This window comes from Peromyscus eremicus, chromosome 7, assembly GCF_949786415.1.
Source record: "Peromyscus eremicus chromosome 7, PerEre_H2_v1, whole genome shotgun sequence".
NCBI lineage: Eukaryota > Metazoa > Chordata > Mammalia > Rodentia > Cricetidae > Peromyscus > Peromyscus eremicus.
In genome coordinates, this window is record NC_081422.1 from 22,404,437 (window position 1) to 22,426,812 (window position 22,376).

The window sequence follows — 22,376 nt, forward strand, 5'->3', positions numbered from 1 at the left end:
AGGGAAAGCTTGATGGGCCTGTGGGGATGTCCTTGTTGGCCAGATTAAAATGGACCATGTGTACAACAAGGTCTCTTTAATTTATTGTGCTAAGAAAAAAATATGTAACATAAAACTTACCATCTTAGCTATTTTAAATTTACAGTTCAGAAGTCAAATATAGTCACTGTGTTATAGAACCAGTCTCCATCTTATCGCCGTCTTAACACTCAGAACCTCCCCATCTGTTGAGCACCACTGCCCTAGCCCTGGGCTTCCACCTTGCTCTAGGTACATCATGTGGGTAGAACTTACACTATCTGTCCTTTTGTGACTCATTTGTTTCTTTTATAATGTCCTCAGAGTTCATCTATATGGTAGCATGTGTCAGAATCTACCCCCGTTTGTAAGGCTGAGTGATGCTCCACTGTGTGCACATGCAACATTTTATTTAAACATTCATTCAGTGGACTGGTTCTTTGCTGCCAAGCATGGAGTACAAAGTGCTGGATCAATAGCAGTTGGCCCCAACTGCCCTTCCTGATGCAGGAAGGACCCAGCAGATATATTGGTACTCAGAGTGAAGTTATGTGCTGGATGTCATAGGAGTCCAAAGCGGGCAGGAGAGCCTCATTTTATCTGGTGTCTGTTTGGACCTCTGTTTGCTCCCTCCAGCCATCCTGTGTTTCCTAAGCATCCTCGGTTGTTCAGCCCCCAAGATGAGTATGACCTTCCTAGTCCTGGGAGCTGAACAGCTTAGCAGGTATTGGGACAGACAAAGGGAAGAGTCTTCCACACAGACATCCTGGCCACAAAGGGATGCCAATGTCCTGCACCAACATCACTCCTACTGTCTTCCTGGAGCCCTAAAGGTGAAATCTATCTGACGTTTTAGGAGCTTTGGCTGGACCCAGAGCCCATGAGGCCCTGGCGAGCCCTCTGGGGGTGTAGCAGGCAAATCTGCTTTAAGCATGTGCCTTTGCAGTGTTCAGCCTCCTTCCCAGAGAGGTGATCAGTGATGCATAGCCACCCTGCTGCTTGCCATGTAATATACAGCCCATGACACACATAGATAGTGTCAGCATAATCTCCACATGTGGGAATGAGATTTAAGGGACCCTCCATTCATCACACCCACACCCGCTGTGTTTGCACGGAGTGGCACACACAAGCTGGCCGCCCCGGCTAATACACAGTTATTAGCATGCTCACCCAACCACCTTCAGCACATCACATTAACCGTTTCTTACCCTGTCAGTAGGGATAGCTGATGCCACACAGCATGAACCTTAGGGACAGAGCAGGCATTCTAGGATAGAGAGCTTAGAGTTGGGAGGGAACAAGAATGAGATTCCCAGGAACCTACAACCTGGGTTAAAAGGACAGGAAAATTATTGTGTGCATGAGTCCCTAGCCCTAGATCCCCATTGATGTATCTTAGCATCTTAACAGCTTTGGCCATAGGACTTAAAGAAATCCATAGTCCTTCATAGTGGGCATCTTGGACGCTAGATGGGGATGCAGGGCTACACTGTGCAAGAAGAGAGCAAGGAAGAAATAGTCTTCAGCAGAGGATGGAACACAGAGCAGCCATAATGCCTGACTCTCATCTCCTCTGGCCTTTAGTCCCAAGTCAGACTGAGAGAACAGCGCCCTCCTAAGGCTGTAAGGGAGAATGCATGGAACAGGGCTTTGGCAAGTTGTTAAGAGAGCCTGCTGTGAACAGAAGCAGAGTGAAGCAGGGCCACAGTGCCAGGTTCCAAGCAACATAATCTTCCTACACGTGGGAAGCCTGCCTGCCTCCGGCCACCCTGATTTATCAAGCTACTGCATACCAGCCACCTACAGTCGCAAGAGCTGAAGTCCCTGCGCTACCTAGCTCTATGGAAGGAGGCATATGCTAGAAAAACGGCCCTGCAACCAGTTTGTGCTGACCCCTGGAAATAACTGGAGTATCCCCCTTCTCTGCATCTTTTCCAGGTGGTGGGTTCCAACTGAACTTTTAAAGTTTTTATTAGCATATATTAATTTTGTATAAAAATGTGTTTCATTATGATATTTTCATGCATATGTAGAATGTTCTTTGATAATGCTGTTACCCTCTTGCCCCCCCACACACACACACACTCCTGGAGTTCTGTTTTTAAAACAAGGTGATAGTGCTGGCTGTCACTGCTCTTCTGTTTTTCATGATCTAAGAAATGGTTGTGCTAATCGTGAACCAGATGCTCCCCACGGATTCCCCCCAGTGACCACAAATAGCCCTGTGAGGGTTACAGTTAAGGAATCTGAGCTTCAGAGATATTGGAGACGTCTCTGCGTTGTGTTGGGTCCCGGGTCCCAGGTGGGAATGCACACGTTTGACTTAGAGGACGAATATCAAATCCAGCAAGTGCATGGCAGCTTACAAAGCTCACCGTCTCATGACTCTACGCGGAATACGTGGGCTTGCAGGGGGCGATGGGTAAGGCTAGGAAGGCCCAGGGCCCAGGGGCATCTCACCTTGCCAGCACCCTTCTTTAGACACAGCACAGACATCGGTACCAAGGGAATGTGAGGCAGAGAATGGCCTGGAACAGCATCGGAGTGAGAAGAGCAGTGCTAGGAGAGCGAACTAGTGCCAACTGACCCACCCTCCCTCTAGGACACAATGCCCTGACATAACCTGAAAGGCTCTGCATGCTCTTTCAACATACTCAAGGTTCAGATACATGGTTCCAGAGAAAGACCCGCCCTGTGTTCCTTGGCCTGCTTGGTCCCAGTACCCAGCTCTAGTACAGTTCCAAAAGGTATCTGTGCCAGGCTCCACCGTATATATGGGCACCCTCACCCCTGCTTCATTCAGGCAGCATAGCCATAGGCTGTCCTCTGTCCTTGGGGTCTCAGAGGGCAAAGGCAGTATCTCTCCCTGCCTCAGAGCCAGTGATTCTGGGGGCAATGCAGTGTTTCTCAGTTTAGGACCATCTTCTGCCAACTGTTGGTGCGTGGCAGCCTGGCAGAGGGAGAGATGAGGCCTCCTGGCCAGCTGCCCACATGGCTTCTGCTGCTTCTGTTTTTGAGCAGCTGTAGCTCTACTAGTCCCTGCTGCCTGCCTGGTAGCAAAATAGGCTGAGTCCCTCCTCTGCTAAGCAGGCATCCATTGGAAGTGCTAGCCCAGTGGATATTCACTAACTAGAGACAGAGCCATCCCACAGATGTCCTGAGCAGCCCACGGGCCTCTCACGGGGCACTAAGCATTGCAGTAGGCTGGGTGGAGAGATTCTCCAAAGCCAGAATGGGTAGGCACTTAAAGAGAATTTTTGCTATACTGCGGAGAATCTATAGGCAAGGCAAAAACCCTCGTGTGGTCTCTTTGTGGTATTGAATGAAGTACACTGCCAGTCCTGTGCCTGTCTCCAGGGAGTAGGGTGAGGTGGGTGTGGGGAGGATATGGGAACACTTCTGTTTGGAGGAGGTCAGACTCACTAGCTCGCACAGAGCTCATAATGCAGGAGGAAAAGCGAGCATTTGGATGTGCTAGCTCCTGAAGGTTGATGATGATGCCTGGGAGAAGGCTGGTGACCCACCAGGGAAGGGGAAAAAAGAGAAGCACCTGTCTGTGCTCAACACTCACTCCCACACCCAGCACCTGCACAGGGATTAAGCAGTGGGTCCTGGATCATTGGTGATACCCAGTTGCCCCACAGTCTACCTGTGACTGAGGTCTGTTGGCTCCTGTGAGTTTTATCACCTCATCACACCTTCCAACCTGTCTTATTTGGGATTTTTTTTAAGTGTAAGGTCACACCAGCCCTGGTGAGCCAGGGGCAAGGGCATCTCAGTTTCTCAGTTGCCATTCGAGCATGCAACTTCAGCAGGGAAGAGCCCTTTGCCACAGAGCTGAGAGGGAGGACTTGCCACTCTCAGGAAGAAGACTATCCCAACAGGAAGCCAGCAACAGACTTTAGCCAAAAGAGATGTAGTAGAGCCACACTGCCTGAGATATGCCAGAGTCACACTACCTCAGATGTGGTAGAGTCACACTACCTCAGATGTGGTAGAGTCACACTACCTCAGATGTGCCAGAGTCACACTACCTGAGATGTGGTAGAGCCACACTACCTCAGATGTGGTAGAGTCACACTACCTGAGATGTGCCAGAGTCACACTACCTGAGATGTGGTAGAGTCACACTACCTGAGATGTGCCAAGAGCCACACTACCTGAGATGTGTCAAGAGCCACACTACCTGAGATGTGGTAGAGTCACACTACCTCAGATGTGGTAGAGTCACACTACCTGAGATGTGCCAGAGTCACACTACCTGAGATGTGGTAGAGTCACACTACCTCAGATGTGCCAAGAGCCACACTACCTGAGATGTGGTAGAGTCACACTACCTCAGATGTGCCAAGAGCCACACTACCTGAGATATGCTAGAGCCACACTAACTGAAATGTGCCAGAGTCACACTACCTGAGATGTACTAGAGTCACACTACCTCAGATGTACTAGAGTCACACTACCTCAGATGTACTAGAGCCACACTACCTGAGATGTGGTAGAGCCACACTACCTGAGATGTGGTAGAGCCACACTACCTCAGATGTGCCAGAGTCACACTACCTCAAATGTGCCAGAGCCACACTACCTCAGATGTGCTAGAGCCACACTACCTGAGATGTGCCAGAGTCACACTACCTGAGATGTGCTAGAGTTACACTACCTGAGATGTGCCAGAGCCACACTACCTGAGATGTGTCAAGAGCCACACTACCTGAGATGTGCCAGAGCCACACTACCTGAGATGTGGTAGAGTCACACTAACTGAGATGTGCCAAGAGCCACACTACCTGAGATGTGGTAGAGTCACACTACCTGAGATGTGGTAGAGTCACACTACCTGAGATGTGGTAGAGTCACACTACTTCCGATATACTAGAGTCACACTACCTGAGATGTGCCAGAGTCACACTACCTGAGATGTGGTAGAGTCACACTACCTCAGATGTGCCAGAGTCACACTACCTGAGATGTGCCAAGAGCCACACTACCTGAGATGTGGTAGAGTCACACTACCTGAGATGTGGTAGAGTCACACTACCTCAGATGTGGTAGAGTCACACTACCTCAGATGTGCCAGAGTCACACTACCTCAGATGTGCCAAGAGTCACACTACCTGAGATGTGCCAGAGTCACACTACCTCAGATGTACTAGAGTCACGCTACCTAAGATGTGCGAGAGTCACACTACCTGTTACCTGAGACAGTAGAGGAAATATAATCACTACCCCTGTGCCTCAGCTTCTTTATCTATTAAAAAAATAAAGAAGAAGAAAGAGAAGCTTTGGAATCCTAAGGGTTCAATGATTAAATGAGATAAACAGCACAGGATAACTTGGAGCCTGGAACCACCCTCATGAAATTTTTAGAGGGCTGCCTCTACTCCAACACTGCAGAGAGAGCGAACTGGCATGTTGGTGTCATCCCCTTTATAATAATCTCAGGCCCAAGCCTTGGGAGCCAAGGGCACATGAGATAGCCTTTCGTTCCCACAGAGACCCGATCACAAGGTTCTCCAAGAGGCCTTAGAAGCCAGAACCAACACTGAGCTGAACTTGTGCTCTGTCACTCAGGTGGCATGCTAGACCTCTGCACACATGTGCAAGTACATGTGTGTGTCATGAAGAGAACTCGTGCCCTCTGAAATCACTCCGTAGGTGCTCTGTGGCTTGCCATCAACCTTGATCTGCTGTCAGGATGAAAAATTCAGTCCCAGACCCTTTCCAGATTTAAATTATAAATATCACACCTAGGAAGAGGAAGGACAGGGATCTGAGACACCTTTACCAGATAACCTCTTTCTACACCATCAGCACCAGGAGGGCAGTAGGCGGAAGTACAGAGGCTGATCTGATACCAGACTTCCACATCCCAGGGTCTGTAACAGCCATTGGACACAGGTGCTCACCCCCAGGCACACCAAACAATGGCAGAAGCCTGGCAAAGAGAAGTGAGGGGGAGTGTGGAGGCCACAGCAGGGAGGCAGATTTCCAGCTGAGGCGTCATGGGGTGGAAGGGCTCTGCTGGGCTTGCTCCCAGAGCCTCTGTAAGCCCCTTAACCCTGGGGCTGGCCTTGATCTTGACGCTGGTCTGTGACTTCATGTCATGTGGTAAAGCCAAGGTTAGCCCTTGAGAAGGAACTGCCTTTGACTAGCCCAGCCCCTCTCTTCCTCCACTTGTTCTTTTAAAGGAGCCCCGGCAGACCATCTGGGGTTTCACTGGAAGTAATCAAGGGAAGCAAGCAAGGAATCCCATGCCAGACCCTTCCCAGGCTGAGGGGATCACAGTTACAGGAGTATATGTTTATTGGTATCAACTACATACCAGACTGTTTATGCTAATTTTTTCCTAACTGCCTAATAACCTACCTGGGGAAACGCCATTTTAATCCCCTGAGAAAATGAAGGCTCAACAAAGTTCCCTCGCCGCAGTGTAGGAAGAGAGAGGCTCACAAGACGCCCAGGACCCAAGCTCTTGCACTATTGCGCCATTCCTTCATGAATCATTCTCTCTGGGCAGAGGGAAGAGAAAAGAGCTGGCAGAGAGGTCCGAGATGATGATAGAACATCTGGCTTGGCGGGTCCTTGATGTTACTGCTGAGTTCTATGATGGTTAGGCAAGAGCTAAGGAGCTCAAAAAAGAAGAGGACCACCTGGCTGTTTGTGGCAGGCAGGCCGCCTCTAAGGTGGCCCCCACGGTCTGTAACTCCAAGTGTTCATGTATCAATATTCTCCCGTTCCTGTCACTAGCTTCTAACCGATAGGATGTGGTTATCACCACCACAGTTACACTTCAACAACCCAGGCCTGGAGTCCAGATCTCAGACACCGAAGACAGCAAATATGTGCGATTTTAAGTTCCTTCGCATATAGTAACTTGTTAGACCACAAGAGCTAATGAATTTGATTCCCTGGGGAATGGACGGTGACATTCCCACCCTAAAGTTGGCATGGCTTTTGGAAGAAGCCCATCGCAAGGAAGGGGAGAAAACAAGGAAGATGAGCTAAGGAGGTGGGGGAAACTGAGCCTCTCTCTAGCCTCGGATTAGAATGTAGCGTTCTTTGCAAACAGGGACTTCCTCTCACTTCGTGGAGGCAAGCACTGGATGACCCTGTGCTGTCCAACCACTGTCCTATCATTGGTCATGACACACCTTCCCTGACCCAACCACCAAGTACTGTCCCTCAGCCTAAACAGTCATTCATCATACCTCTGCTGCATGGTGGCTCTTAACCGGTGCTCCTCCATGGATTGGCTGACCATTTCCAGCTGTCCCCAGCTCTCCAAGTGCTGTGACCTCTTTGGCTCTGCCCATCCCCAGAAGCCAAGTGAGGTATCTAGTGCTAATGCCATGACTATTACACCCAACAATAGGCATGGACATGGGATGGCTCCACAGGACAAAATATGGGCGTTTGATCCAGCTCCTCCTGCACAGAAGTTCTGTGGAAAGTGGATGTTTTGTGTAGTTTGGTCTACAGACCACTAGCATAACCTAGGTAACCTCAGGAAACCTAGCCAGGACCATTATTTATTGTTTAAATTTCTGCCATGGACTAGAGAGGACTCGGGCTTGCAGAGAACCATGCTAGGCTAAAACCCAATTTTCATTTTTCACATACTCATAACCTAAATCTAATTCAAGGCTATTTCTGGGAAAGAAAAATAAAGGAATTACCTTTTAAAAAATTTTCAACAAACCCCATGGTTTTTGACACGGTTGGGCTGCAAGACAAGACTATTGCTCACACCAAATCTAGAGTAACATAATTCCCTTTTCTCCTTGCATCCTCAGCTTGGTGTCCCAGCTGAAAGGAGGCAAGATGGCAGGAGATCAGAGCCTCATGTTGCCCTTCCTACCACAAGTGCCAGGCAGTGGGGGCCAGGCCACAAAGCAGGAGGACATTGCCTTTCCTGGTCTAGTCCTTCCGCTCCTCAAGCAACATGGGAATAAGATGAAGAAGCCCTGTAGCCTTGGAAGCCTTATAGCTCCCTCCTGAGACAGAAGTCTCCAGTGAGTGGGTTCAAGGGTGAACCAGGAGAGCCCGAAAGCAAGTCCCAGAAGAATCCATACACAGGAGGTGGAGTGGATATTGAAGGGATCGGGATTCAAGGTCCACAGCCTCACCTACATGTCACACTGAGATAGGAACCTATCATGTAGCTTCTCTAAGCTCCTGTGTCCTCCTATGCAAGGTGAAGACAAGGTCTCTGCCTACCAGGCAGAGCTGTTGGGACTGTCAAAGAGCTGGGCTTTACAAAAAAAACGCACACCCCATGCATCAAGGTAGGATTAGGAGTGGAACTTTTAGAAGACTCCTTCCCTTCCCTTTCTCTCCCTCTTCTCCTCTGTGAGTGAAGAGCAGGAGGCTCTACAGGGCCCCCTGTGTGTTCTAGAGGCTGTCACTCTGTGAGCAGTCAATGCCTGTGTCCTGCACCCTGGGAGAGACTGTAGGCCCAAGGCAGTAGTGCTGTGGCTGAAGGGCTGGGGCTGGGTTAATGAAGTATGGATTGACTGGGCTGCAAGCTGATTAGCTCTGGCATTGGGCTTTTCCTGAGCAATGCCTGCAGAATCAATACTAATCCCTTGATCCCATTAGGGGCTCCTGGAGATCTCTGGGACAAAGTCTGTGCCTCCGTTTCTGCGGAGAGGCACTGTGTAGGGAAGAGAGATGCTGGGGTTGGGACTGACACCTCACCATCTTTATCCTCTTTCTAGTCCGCCCTCATCCTTCTGTTCCTACCCCCACTCCCAAGAAGAGCCAAGAATTTCCCCAGTCACTGGGGTCCCCAGCCCCAACCCCTCCTGAGAAGCTGACTGTGATTCCATAGAAAGAGATGTTGTCACTGGTGTTGGCTCCCAGGCTCCCCAGTAATGTTCCACATGCTTCTGCATAAGGATGAAAAGTGTTTGTTTGTTTGTTCTTTTGTTTTTCTGTTTTATGACACTGGGGATTAAGCCTAGGAACACACACACACACAAACACACACACACACACACACACACACACACACACACACACACACACACACACAAGGCAAGAATTATCTCACTGAAAATAACACTGCAACCCACAGTCTGGAAGACACATCTTCATGGGTTTTCTAATTAAGAAGCTAACTATGTTACAGAATTACTAGGCATAAAGGCTTGATGCACAATTAATACTTTTCAAGTGGAGATCAATAAGCCCATCTTCAGATACCAGGGCCATTGTTTAAATGCCTGTGGGCTCAGAAGAAAGCCATTCTGTCTCTGTAGAATTGGTCAGCCTTGAGTCCAACTTACACATCACCCTGGCCCTCTTGGGCCAGCTGTTACTATTCCTCCAGCCTTGCATGATAAGAGCTCTTCATTTTGATCCCCCAATACCCCTGGTTTTTATCTGTAGCCCACAGCACTTTGAAGCCTGCAGAAAGAAATCCTGTGACTAGCTCTCCCCAGCTATCTCCAAGGTCGTGTGGGCTTTCAGCATGACCCAGTTCCATAGGGAGCTGTAATGGCAGCCCTCTGAAACTGACTCTGGACTGGATGCACACCTGATACATGCCTAGTGTAGGACATGTCTTCATCCTCACCGAGCCTAGTCAGCATAGCTTCAGGTTGTTAAAATAGCAGAGCTGAAAACTCCTTAGAGTTATTCCAGTCAACTCCCATGCTTTAAAGCTAAGAGTAGAGGTCAGGGTGGTGAGCAGTGTGAACGGCCACCTCTGGTGCCCAAGACATGGGCTGTCACTGTCCCAGCTCTTGCTCCTCATCCCATGGCCATTCCTCAATGAGCCTCAATGAGCACACACAATATAACCTCTGTCCCTGTTCATGGGATGCTTAGAGGACACTAGGGCAATGGAGGCTCCTCATGTCTGCACTTGCTGGACAGAGAGGCCAGGAGTCACTGCAGTCAGTCAGGAATATGTGTGTGAGCAATGGCATGGGAAAACATGAATGCAGCAGACCCTCAGCTCCCACACCTCTCCACACAGACATGTCCTATCTCACTGTAAAGCCCCATTCAGCCACCTGTTTCTCAAACACCATTCTTTCCACCTTGCCTCCTGCCTTCTCCCAGCTTTCTGTTGATTCTTCTGCCTGACCCAGTCAAGACTCTAGAAACCATTCTGAGGTCTGTGCTGACGCCACTGACAATCACCACATTCCTCCTGTCCTAGGCTGAAACTATAGTCTTCATGTGACAAGCCACCTTGGTCTCAGAGTCCAGTGTAGGGACAGCCCCAACCCGTGGCTTCCTGCCCATACCCAGGCACCATTGCCAGTAGACCCATCCCCTGCTGGCCAGATGGCGTTCTCCAAGTCTGGGGGCATTCTCTGCTCTACTTAATAACCGCCTGGTAATTAGCTCCACGATTTTGCCACTATGCTTATAATAGCCTCCATTAAAGTTATGGGGTTTTCAAGCTGTAATGGCTTCCAAAGTAATTAATGCACAACTGGGTTTATTGCTAAGTTTATTTTTAGAGCTTGTCTCTCTGTCTCCCCTCCCTTTTCTTTCATAGATTTTTTTTGACCAAAGGAAAAAAATGGGATGGAATTAGACACTCCTAATGCCCCCCTACATCATGCCATATCCTTCTCATTGTCTCTTCCTGTTTCTTCCCCCTGTTACAGCATCCGGCAGATATTGGAACTCACAGTTCAGGGAGCTATGGTAGAGGAAGGTGGCTCTTAAGCCAGTGTTTATCCAGGCAACAGCTTCCAGCCTCATGGCCTCGATGTAATTCCAGTTCCATCATTTTGTCTCTGACCAGGGGCAAATTGCTTACCCATCTTGCTTCAGTGAATCCAACTGCAAATAGAGACACACCAGTACCTGCCTCTCGGGGTAGCCATGAGTACAGCGCAGAATAGACGAGTAAACACTGTCGGCTATCTTTGTCACTGGACACCATGAATGAATGCTATAGGAAAGCTGGTTATTGAGAGCAGTGGCCAGACAGACACAGTGGGAGCTGAGTGAGCCACAGGTCCAAGCAGCTGTCCAGAAGAAGAGGCGTGATGCAGGAAAGCACCCACACGGGCTGAGGTCAGGTAGTGATCATCTTCTTTCTTCTGTTTTTCCCAACCTGGACTCAGAACCTTCACCCACACCAGAGACCTTTGAAAACCAGACATTTCTGAAGCCCTGGCCACATCTGGCCTCCCTGTGCGGTCTGTTGTCTGTTCCTGCAAGAGAATAGCTGGGGCCAAGTTGCTTATAGAGAACGGGAGGGTTTTGCTCTGTGGTTCTGGAGGGTGAAGTGTCAGAGCATGGTCTTGTGAGGACCGTGTGCTGCCTCTGCTCATAGAAGAAAGCAGAAGGGTGAGTGGGCAGCCATGGAAGAGAGGGGGCCTGTGGGGTGCCCCTGCTTTAGAATAACTTCCTCTCAAAGGAGTGAGAAAGACATTAATCCCTCTTAATTACATCATCAACTCTTAGAGACCTCACCTCCCAACAACGCCACAAGACAAATCTCACCCTGTATTTCAGAGGGGAGACAGTACATCCACAGGGAGCTGCAGGGGTGCTGCACATGGCTCAGCATTTGCTCCTTCCTGGGTGCCCCACCATTCGCTTATAATGTGGCATTTAAGCCTCTGGTCTCATTCCCTACGGAATGGGGTGGCGGGCAGCTAACACTAATTCTGGAAGCTGTGAGCCTTTCGTGAGAAGGACCGGGCATGGGGTGCTGCTGGTTCCCCCAGGGTGGTGCTCTTAAACAGAAAGCAAACCTTGGTCTCCCAGAAGACACTAGGACTAGTAGAGAGAAGTTGTGAGAAGCAGAAAAAAATTGCACACTATTTCTAAAACTGGGTCACAAAATGTTCTGGTTGGCCATAACTCTCAACCTTGGCAGAGACCAAGAGCACATGTGGGCTGGGTGGTGGGGCAGACAGTATGGCCTCTGGGGTGACTGTCAGGGTGACTCTCTATCTTATAGTGATGGACTTTGGCATGACGAGCATGGTGAGGGGCCAGCTTTGGGCACAGCAGCGTCTGCCCAGGAGGGAAGGGAGGAAGAGAGGGAAAGGCTGTGATCGTTCCCAAGGGAGCTAAGAGCTGGCTACACTTACTCTTCTGTCACAGGGGAGAGCGAGTTTCCAAAGAAGTGTCTACCAGCATCTCCTCTGCAGAACCTGAGTGAATTCCATCAGGTGGCTCTACAGCAAGGGTCTTTCTTGGGCTCTCACTGCTACCATTTTTGAGAAGTGTCTCCCTACTACCTGGCAGCTCCTCAGAGAACAATCTTCTCTCCATGCTGATAGCCAGCTCTGACTTGAGGCTCATCCTGTGAGGAGAAGGTGCCCAACAAGAATTCTCTACAGACATAAACAGAGGAGGGCCCTGTGGTGTCTGAGGGAGTTAAAAATTAGATAGTTATAGTTATAGTTAGTTAAAGATTAGATAGTTGTAGTTATAGTTAGTTAAAAATTAGATAGTTATAGTTTTCCCTGTTAAGAATTTCAAAAAAGAAACTCACTGAAGAGATGTAAAGTATATAAATTTGAAAAACATTATAAGATAGTTCTCTGTTAATAATTATAAGTTAGGATAGAAAGTGATTACTGCCGGGCGGTGGTGGCGCACGCCTTTTATCCCAGCACTCGGGAGGCAGAGCCAGGTGGATCTCTGTGAGTTCAAGGCTAGCCTGGGCTACAGAGTGAGTTCCAGGAAAGGTGTAAAGCCACACAGAGAAACCGTCTCAAAAAAAAAAAAAAAAGAAAGTAGTGATTACTTCCCAAAATAGGATAGATAATGAAATATTTTCTCTGAGTTTATCAAATGCAAATGGACTAGACATTGTTGAGGTATTTATTGCTTATATATATTGTATATAGTTATTGCACTTATTGTATATAGTTTTTCTTATATTAGTTATAACTTTTTTTTCTTTTTATTAGAATAAAAGGGGGAAATGTGGTGATATTTTATTTGTGCTAAAATGTGATTTTATTTGTATGTTAATAAATAAAGTTTGCCTGGAGATCAGAGGTCACATTGCAAGCCATAAACAGAAGTCAGGTGGTAGTAGCACACACTCTGATCACATGGCAGGCAGAGTCTCTGTGTGGTCAAGGACACAACCAAGCATGTTGACATACACTTTTAACCCCAGGACCAACCATAGAGACCTGGAGGTCTGTATAGACAGACAGTGATGAGGAAGTGATGTGGCTGGGCTTAGAGCCAATGAGAAGGCAGAACAGGAAAGCAATAGAAGCACAAGTTAGACAGGAAGAAGCTCTCTCTGTGGAAGCTCCTGCATGGTGGTAAGCTAAGGCTAGTCATGGCTATTCGCTCTGATCTCTTTGGCTATTACCTCTGCATTTGGCTCTATGTTTCTTATTTAATAAAGCTGTTTAGAAATTCGTCTACAGGGCCCTTAGGTCACTTCCTCATGGTGTCCAATCTTAACTACTTCTGCTTACCTACCCTTGAAGGAGGCCTCACTCTGACACTGGGCCAGAGCTGTGAAGAAACCATCTATGCTAACACAATTGTAGCAGCCAACACTGCTGGTACATTTCTATCGGGGACCAAACCCTGGGTGCTTTCTGAGAATTGATTCATTTAATTCTGAGAGCAGCTTTGGAAAGCAGGTGACTGATCAACAGTTGATAAACTCGTGCAAAGTTGACAGAACTGTCCCAAGGCCACAGCTTCTGCATGGGTCAGTTAGGATTACACCAAGGCATATGTTTCTGAAGTCTGTGTCTTTGGGCACCCTATCCTACTGTTCTTGTACATGCCTACATGTGAAGGGAAGGGCACAGGCTTATTCACCCGGGCAGCGATACAGGAAAGGCTCTGGGGAGAGGGATACTCTGTGGAGAAACTCTGGATGCTGTGGGTCTGGAGTAGGCTAGCTTCTGTGAGCCGTGTCCACATTCTGGCCATCCACCACTGCTCTCTCTTACAGGTCTCAGCCTCGGAAGGTTCCTGACCCTGCCCTGGACTACTGCCCCTTCGCAGACTCCCGTCAGGCTGGACTCGGCAAACTTGCTTCCGCAATGGGTGGGTGTGAGCGCTGGTGAGAGTCACTGGCCAGTGTTCGGCTTCTGCCTCCCTGTGCCTGGCCGGCCGGCCCATGCCTGTTCTTTTCTCCTTTGTGCTGCCGCCGCCGGCGCTCCGTGGCCACTCTCCCCTGACCTTACCATCGCTCAGGTAATGAGGAGCTGTGGGTGCAGCCAGCCTTGGAGATGCCGAAGAGACGGGACATCCTTGCGATTGTCCTCATCGTGCTTCCCTGGACTCTGCTCATCACCGTCTGGCACCAGAGCAGCCTCGCACCTCTGCTTGCTGTGCACAAGGGTGAGCCCAACCCCACTCCCACCCTGGCCTGGCTCGGGTCCTAAAAGCTATCCTGCTATCATTCTTTTTACACCTGGGCCCTGATCTTACCTTGGGGGAATTTGGGCCCTCTAAGACTCCACTGAAAGCCTCCTCCTCCCCCTCCTCCGCCCCCCCCTCCTCCGCTCCCTATCTCCCCACACACATTGTTTTAAGTACCTGGGATTTGTTACAATCAAGTATGACACAATCCAGACAGACAGCAAGCCACCTGGCTTGAAAAGGCAATCTGTGACTCACTGGTTCTCAAGAGGAGTGGGTATACCATGATACGCAAGGCAACATGGGGGAGCACTGGGGCCCTGGGGCGGGAAGCAGAGAGAGTGAAGCAAGCTGGGACAGAACCTATAATGTGGTCATTTCAGATAAAAAGGGAAAAAGGCCATATGAGCAGCTAAGCAGGCTGAGAAGTGGACGGTATGGTCAGAGTGTCCTTTTTCAAGACGGGGTATTACTATATAGCTCTGATTGGCCTACTACTCACTGTGCAGCGAAGACTGGCTTCAAACTCCTGGCAATCCTTCTGCCCCAGCCTCTCAAGTGTTGAGACTACTGGTACACATCACCATGCCAGGCTCAAAAGTGGATAGATTGGATGATTTCTGTGGACTTTTGGATATGAGGGCGGGTTCGCTTGCCCTGTATTTGGGTCTTGGGTGATTTAGGCCAGAGGAAGATTGGCTTGTAGGTTGTCTGAGGAAGATGCAGGAATGTGGTCAGTTGTTTACTATTTCTTAGGTACCACTAGGAAGGGCAGACCCTTCTAAAGTCCACAAAGCTCTGAACTGTCAAAGCAGTGTCACATTTTGAATGATTAAAACAGGATTAATGTGTAGACAAACATGCATACCCAGTTCCATAGTACTTAAGGATGGGTCACTCAACAGGGGTGCTAAGGAAGGAGCAGAGTCTTGACCTCTATTGTGGAATGTGAGGGGGTTTTGTTCTTGTTTTTGCTTTAATTTTGAGTTGTTGAGGGGCAACCCGGGCTTGCTGCATGGTAGGTAAGTGCGGTACCTATAGGGCTATATCCCAGTTTGTATTTGTGCTACAGAACCTTCCAAGAACAGCAAGTCGTTTGCCCCCCTTTTTCCTGCTTAAGAGACTATCTGGGCAAAGGCCTGAAGAGACAGAGTCTCCCAAGAGCAAGGGGAAAAGCTGGGATTAGAACAATGCCCCTTGGGCTCTGAGTCCTGAGTCCTCTTTTTCACTCACACCCGACCCTCCACCCTCAGACCTTCCTTGCCTCCCACATCTAGCTACCTCTCATTCAGTCTTACTAAAGCTACCTTCTGCCCCACCTCGCTGTGACAATCCCGGGCAGGCAGTTCTCCCATTGCAACATGCACTGTCTTTCCTGGGAGCAAAGAAGAAGGCACCCAAGTCCTTCCCATAACAGATGGGTGCTCTGTGGTAAGGCCTGGGAGCAGCTATAGTCAGAGACCTCAACTGATGGGGCTACAACAGCATGCAGATCACAGCCCATGCTCTGCTCTCCACCAGGGAATGCACTCAGTGCTTCAACCTCCCTGCAGTTCCCCAGTCGTCCTGTGGTCCCTCCGCCCTTGCTGGGGCACTCTGGTCTCTACATGATGTCATCCCCTGCTCATGACCCCAGTGCCTCCCTTTGGGGCTTGTCAGTTTTGAATCACTGTTATCCTGTGACTACATCATTCCAGAGGGGTTAAAACTACCATATATAAAATGACATAATGTCTGTCGTCCTCTTGGCAGAGTGAGGGTCAGAGACATCTCACCAAGAGCCTTTTAGGATTCAGGCTTGGCAAAAAGCCCTGGAGCCAGGGGGAAGGACAGAGTACAGGGTGGAGCCACGCCCTAACTTGTGGAGAACTTCCCCAGGACCCGGTCTTCTACCTATTTAGGATGATCTGGAGAACAGAAGGCTGTACAAAAATGGCTCCGAATCTTCACCCTCAACCCCAGTTTCCAAAATACTATTGGCTACCAGATAAATGAATTCTTGCATCCTGCTCAGAATATCCTGGACATTATCCCCTTTTCCTTAACATTGTTTCTTTTCAATTAAACCCCAAAGTCCCCTTTGATGAACTACATCTCTGTCAGTCTTCCTGTTCCCCACTCACTCAGCATTTGATCTATGGCCTGGGTAGCAGACTCTATATGTCCCTTGCAACATTAGCTTGTGAGCAGTCCCTAGGAGACAAACGTGGATCACTTGGGTTCATCTGCACTGGACTCCACACTTTGCAAGCCTTGTTGTTAATGGTGATGGCAGTACACTAGGCGAGAACAGGGGAGCCATGGCCCAGGATCCTCTATGTCCACATGCCAGCCCTTCCATGTGGCTTTCTCATATCATCCTCACATAAATACGTGGAACTACAAGAAAGCAGGCTGGCTAGTATCCTACACAGGAGTAGGTGTGCTGGTAGTGGTCCAAGCCCTTGATGTGTGTTGTTATCTATACAATAACTCCATCAAACTGATGCTATTAGCATTAGCTAGTATTATTAGCTCCATTTTATGGCCACTGGAATCAAGGCACCAGAAACTAATAAACTTGTTCTAGACCATGCAGTTAGTCACAGCAAACAGCAGCGTCTGAGCCTAGGTTTCCAAGTCTGCCCTCTGGCCATTACCATCCCTACTGAGATACGTATGAGCAGTGAGCACTACACTGTGTCTGACTCATGAATCCTTCAAGCCCAGAAGCATAACTTGGAGGTCGGGGAGTTGATGGAAACGAGAATGCCAACAGCCCTGACTGCTCCTCCTAGCAATGGGCCTGCCGGGTTCCCCAACCAGGAAAATGTTCCAGATATGAGAAATCCTTGGTCCTCAGAGCTGCTCCAACTTGAAACAGGTTACTTTCACAACATTAAGGAAGTAATGGCTCCCCCTTCAGGCTGTGAGCATGTGGCCAAAGGACGGGCTTTTGCAGGTGTCACTGTCCCTTGTGGCATCCTTGGGGTGCAGATTCAAAACTACTGGATGCTAGGACAAGAGAACTGTTCTTCACATCTATGAATGTGTCTAGAAAGTTCTAATTAGGCTGGATGTGGTGGCATACTTTAAATCTAGCATTCAGGAGACAGAGGCAGGTGGATCTCTGAGTTCAAGACCAGCCTAGTGTACAAAGTGAGTTTCAGGACAGCCAGAGCTACACAGAGAAACCCTATCTCGAAAAACCAAAACAACAACATCAATAATAATAATAATAATAATAATAATAATAATAATAATAATAATAATAATGTAGTAATTGGGAGATTGACATCGGACTAATTGAGAAACCTAAACAAGTCTCTAACCAAAATGGAAGAATATCTAAACTCAAATAACATTCAGGATTCAAGTTACCTTACTGGTAACTATGAGTAAAACCCACTGGAACCAAATGCAGTAGCTAAATGCTATGTTGTGTACCGAAGTCCAAAGAACGGCTTGCACAGGACAGGAGAGAGAGGTCTCACCTGACTAGACGGTTGGTGGGAACCCTGAAGTTCCTTTTGAGATTCAAATTGTGCTGTAGCCACCCCACTGCCACCACTTCCTGGCTCAGTGGAATCCACACCACAGAACATATGAGGCAGAGGCTTTGGAGGTGACAGTCAGGACACTGTCATTTAAAACCTGATGCATTGAGGACCTGGAGATAGATGACTGGAAGGTGGCCAGCTGCATCGAAATAACTACAGGCATGTTAAATATGATGGGGGGCGGGGGTCATTTGTTCGTCATCCCAGGAATCGAAACCAGAAAAATTTTCATGAGAGTGCCAGGACCACAGGTTAGAACCTCAGGTCTAAAGATGGAAGCAGTTCTTCAGAGGGGCAGAGGACAGGACTGTCTTGGAAGGGTGGGTGACTTTGAAAGCCCTGTATCAGAGCCAGGCCAGCGCCCTCGTCCCCCACCCCCTCCCCGCACCGCCTTCTCCCACCTCTGCAGATGAGGGCAGTGACCCCCGGCGTGAGGCACCACCCGGTGCAGACCCTAGGGAGTATTGCATGTCCGACCGAGACATCGTGGAGGTGGTGCGCACAGAGTACGTGTACACGAGGCCGCCACCGTGGTCCGACACGCTGCCCACCATCCACGTGGTGACGCCCACCTACAGTAGACCGGTGCAGAAGGCAGAGCTGACGCGAATGGCCAACACACTGCTGCACGTGCCCAACTTGCACTGGCTGGTGGTGGAGGACGCTCCACGCAGGACACCCCTGACAGCGCGGCTGCTGCGCGACACTGGCCTCAACTACACACACCTGCACGTGGAGACACCCCGCAACTACAAGCTGCGAGGTGATGCCCGAGACCCTCGCATCCCACGGGGCACCATGCAGCGCAACCTGGCCCTGCGCTGGCTGCGGGAGACCTTCCCACGGAACTCCACTCAGCCAGGCGTAGTGTACTTCGCCGATGATGATAACACCTACAGCCTGGAGCTCTTTGAAGAGGTGCACTAGGGACCAGAGGAGAGAGCGTGGTGGGTGGGGTTCAAGGAGACTGGAGGATGTGGGGTCCAGACCAAGAGAGGAGCAGAGGGTAGTCCCCATGAGGGGACACCATGGCATACATAGACACACACGGGAAACTTCAGACTGGGCTCACTCACACTGCAGAGAGCCAGGGAAAGAAATGGGTAAACCTCAGAATAGATTAAAGGAACCCAGCCCATTAAAAGGAAGTCTGTTGAGGCTTGTGGCTCCCAAACCCTAGTCCTGGCCTTGGAGGTTTGTTCTCTGAAAGAGACCTCTTTATGGGATCACTTAACATGGCCACCAGAAACCTCTTGGGTGGACAGTTTGAGCGTGCCTGTTAACTTTTGAGAAGAGAGGCTCAATTCAGCTTTTAAAGTGACAAGATCGAAAGATTTTGTCATCAGGCCATATTGAGAAGGTGACCAACATCTTGGCTAAAAGATGTCTTGAATGCCTAGGTAAGATTCATCTAGAGATTCCTCTAGAGATCAGTGGCAGGAGGTCTGGAGATCCAACTGGGAGGAACACACACACATCATACACTCATTAAGTGATCTAATGAAGTGATCTACCTCCTGTGGGGATGGGTAGCATTTTCATCTTAGACCCATATCCTGACTCAGGTTCTCACCTTCTAGATGCGCAACACAAGGAGGGTGTCTGTGTGGCCTGTGGCCTTCGTTGGTGGCCTTCGGTATGAGGCCCCAAGGGTGAATGGGGCAGGGAAGGTGGTTGGCTGGAAGACAGTGTTCGACCCCCACCGGCCATTTGCAATAGACATGGCTGGATTTGCCGTCAACCTGCGGCTCATCTTACAGCGAAGCCAGGCCTACTTCAAGCTCCGTGGTGTGAAGGGAGGCTACCAGGAAAGCAGCCTCCTTCGAGAACTTGTCACCCTCAATGACCTGGAGCCCAAGGCAGCAAACTGCACCAAGGTGAGACCCTCTTTAGAACTGATGGCTAGTAAGGCAAGCACTCCCAGGTACCTCTAGACCTTCTGTAGATCCAGGGGGAAGAAGAGGCCTCAATATAGCTTTGTCAACCGTCCCCACCCAGGATGGTAGCTTATTGTAAGGTGGCCACAGTGCTAAGCAGGGAGATGGGGAGGGGTTTCTACTGAGGAATCCCAAGGATCACTGGCTCTCCATAGAGACTTCTGTGTTCCATGACCCCTGCTGAGTATACACACACATACACTAAGGTAAGTGCGCACGTGCATACATGAACATATGCACAGCATATGCACAAATGTACATAGGCATGCATACAGATGTACATAGATAGAAATAAAGAACAGTTAAAAAATCTCGATGGGGCAATGGTGGAAAGGGAAAAGACAGAGTAAATACTTGAAGGGTGTGGCAGGGAGCCAGGAGGTGGCGGAATAAGCTGGGCGTATGCACCGCTCATTTTGTGTCTCTGGCCACGCAGATCCTGGTCTGGCATACACGGACCGAGAAGCCAGTGCTGGTGAATGAGGGGAAGAAGGGCTTCACCGACCCCTCGGTGGAGATCTGAGACTGAGTATGCAGGTAGGAGAGAAGGCCGGAGTGTCCAGGGTACTGGACAAGCAGCACCAGTCTGGGATACAGCCTCCATCTCTGAGGGCTTTTCCATTTGCTCCTTAATTGTGGGAGGACAAGACCAATGTGGGCAGAAGCGTGGCCAAAGTCCCCTTCCCACTGCGCCCCCACCAACTAACCAGCAGCTTTCATGCACACAGCTGGGTCCTCCTGCAAGCATCACCTTCTCTCATTGTGATGGCCGTGCTGGCTGTGATGTGTGACCCACAGTGAGGGAAGTTCTCACCTGGTTCTGTGGATTACTTCAGATACAGAGCTGTGGTGAGGACACAATACACCAGAGCAGTGGCCCTGTGGCTTTTAGTAGCAGATGAAGGAGCTCACTGAGCCGGAACCCCAGAGCCCACACCACTGCCAAGCTACCATTTCCCTGTTTCAACCTGGTGGCACTTCTCTGTTCCTGGTTGTTTTATATGTGGAATGGGCTGCCAGGGCACTGGAATCAACCTGTGACACACACAAACCCTATGTAATAGTTCGTCATTTTGAGTGTTTAAATCCCATTGGGGTAGGCCACCAGATTTACCTACACTTTAGGGGTGACAGTGATGTTCAGAAAAGAAGCTCAATGATGTGCCTAAAGTGACACATTAGCCCACTTGAGCTAAGTGTTTTTGAGGGGCTTTTTGTGATCTTGCCTTTTGGGAGCACCACTTTCCAGGTTCACTACTCCAGACCCAGCCACAGATCCAGGGGCTCATACCAGACAAAAATACTTTGATTTTTGTCTCAGGACACCAGCAGCCACCATGTCCTTGGGACTACAAGGAGGGAGTCATCCCTGAACTTAAAGTCCTTGGCCAGTGCCTCTTAGAATGTGTCAGGACAGAGGTTCATCCCACCTCCTGCCCTCGCTGGGTCACTAGAATAATCTCCACCACTTGCTTTTCAAAAAAGTCTCCGAGGGGAACCCAGAGAAGCTCTGTGGAGTCCCCTAGGGGCTCAGGTTGAGCAGTCTGTCCTGCTTGCCCCAGCTCCACCTTGCCCCAGGCTGATACCTGCGTTGTTCCTACTCTCCCCACACAGGAATCTCCTTCTCAGACCCTGATCTTGGCCTTCCATCCTCTCCCATGGCTGATAGTCACACAGAGGCAGACTCCTGAGGAGCAGCATCACCTCCTGTCTATTCTGAGGGCTTCCAAGAAAGCTCAGCTAGATGCCAGGATAAAAAAACAGAGAATTTAAGCACAGAATTCCAGACCTGTTCAACATGGCCAAAGGCTTAAGAGACCCAAGGGCTGGGGGTTCCAGCGGCCAGCAAAGCCCGTGCTCAGCACACCTCCTTGGAAGCTCCCTGCATTGATGGGGCTGTGTAAGCAGGTGACCCTGCCTCGGAGTGATGCTGGAGCTGAGGGAGGTCAGAAAACCCCACTGTCGAGTGCAGCATGGCTCTCCACAGCACCCTGTTCTTGGGCCCGGCATGACTACACAGCATGTGCCCAGCCAGGACATTGTGAAGACCAGAGAGCAGACCGGGGCATGAAGGTGCCCCAGCACTCCTCATTCACACCTGCTCTTCCTCAGAGCTGCTCCCAAATCAGAAATACCTCTGGCTGTCCTCTGGTTCATGTTTACAGGGCATAAGGCTGTCTTGGATCCCACCTGGCACCCAGCCCTGCATCGGGGGAGCCTGGGCCTACCTACAGCTCCCCCTGTACCTCAGGCTGTGGGAGAGCAAAGCCCCTTCCCATGTCCCTCAAGCCTCCTGTGCCAGAATTGGCAAGGTGGTGGGCCTCGAGCCAGCACAGGTCATGACTGACCTGGATTAAGAACCACGTCACCCCAATGTCCACACTGCCTCTCCAATACCCCTGGGCTGCAATGCCCCTTGCCTGGCTTGGACTGGGGAGGCCAAATGCCCTCTTCCCAGAACCTGAGACTCACAGACCTCAGGACTGGAGCTAACAGTAATAGATAAGCAGAGCTCTTCCTGAGAAAGTGAGGCCCAGCAACCACAGCC

The 22,376-nt window shown here is 49.7% G+C and overlaps 1 protein-coding gene across 1 annotated transcript; it reads left to right on the forward strand.

Moving 5' to 3' along the window:
* The first annotated feature begins 14,189 nt into the window (after positions 1-14,189).
* Positions 14,190-20,351, forward strand: B3gat1 (beta-1,3-glucuronyltransferase 1). The gene is made up of 4 exons (XM_059266728.1): positions 14,190-14,331; positions 18,301-18,809; positions 19,472-19,768; positions 20,265-20,351. Exons 1-4 carry the CDS (start codon positions 14,220-14,222, stop codon positions 20,349-20,351), a joined length of 1,005 nt encoding a protein of 334 aa, XP_059122711.1. The 5' UTR covers positions 14,190-14,219.
* The last annotated feature ends 2,025 nt before the right edge of the window (positions 20,352-22,376 follow it).

What these genes read in the sequence shown, in the direction of transcription:
- B3gat1 (XM_059266728.1), top strand. Translation starts at nt 14,220, where the DNA reads ATGCCGAAGAGACGGGACATCCTTGCGATTGTCCTCATCGTGCTTCCC. An exon ending in TCTGCTTGCTGTGCACAAGG is followed by an intron (nt 14,332 to 18,300) that starts GTGAGCCCAACC and finishes CCACCTCTGCAG; the next exon opens with ATGAGGGCAGTGACCCCCGG. An exon ending in AGGCAGCAAACTGCACCAAG is followed by an intron (nt 19,769 to 20,264) that starts GTGAGACCCTCT and finishes CTGGCCACGCAG; the next exon opens with ATCCTGGTCTGGCATACACG.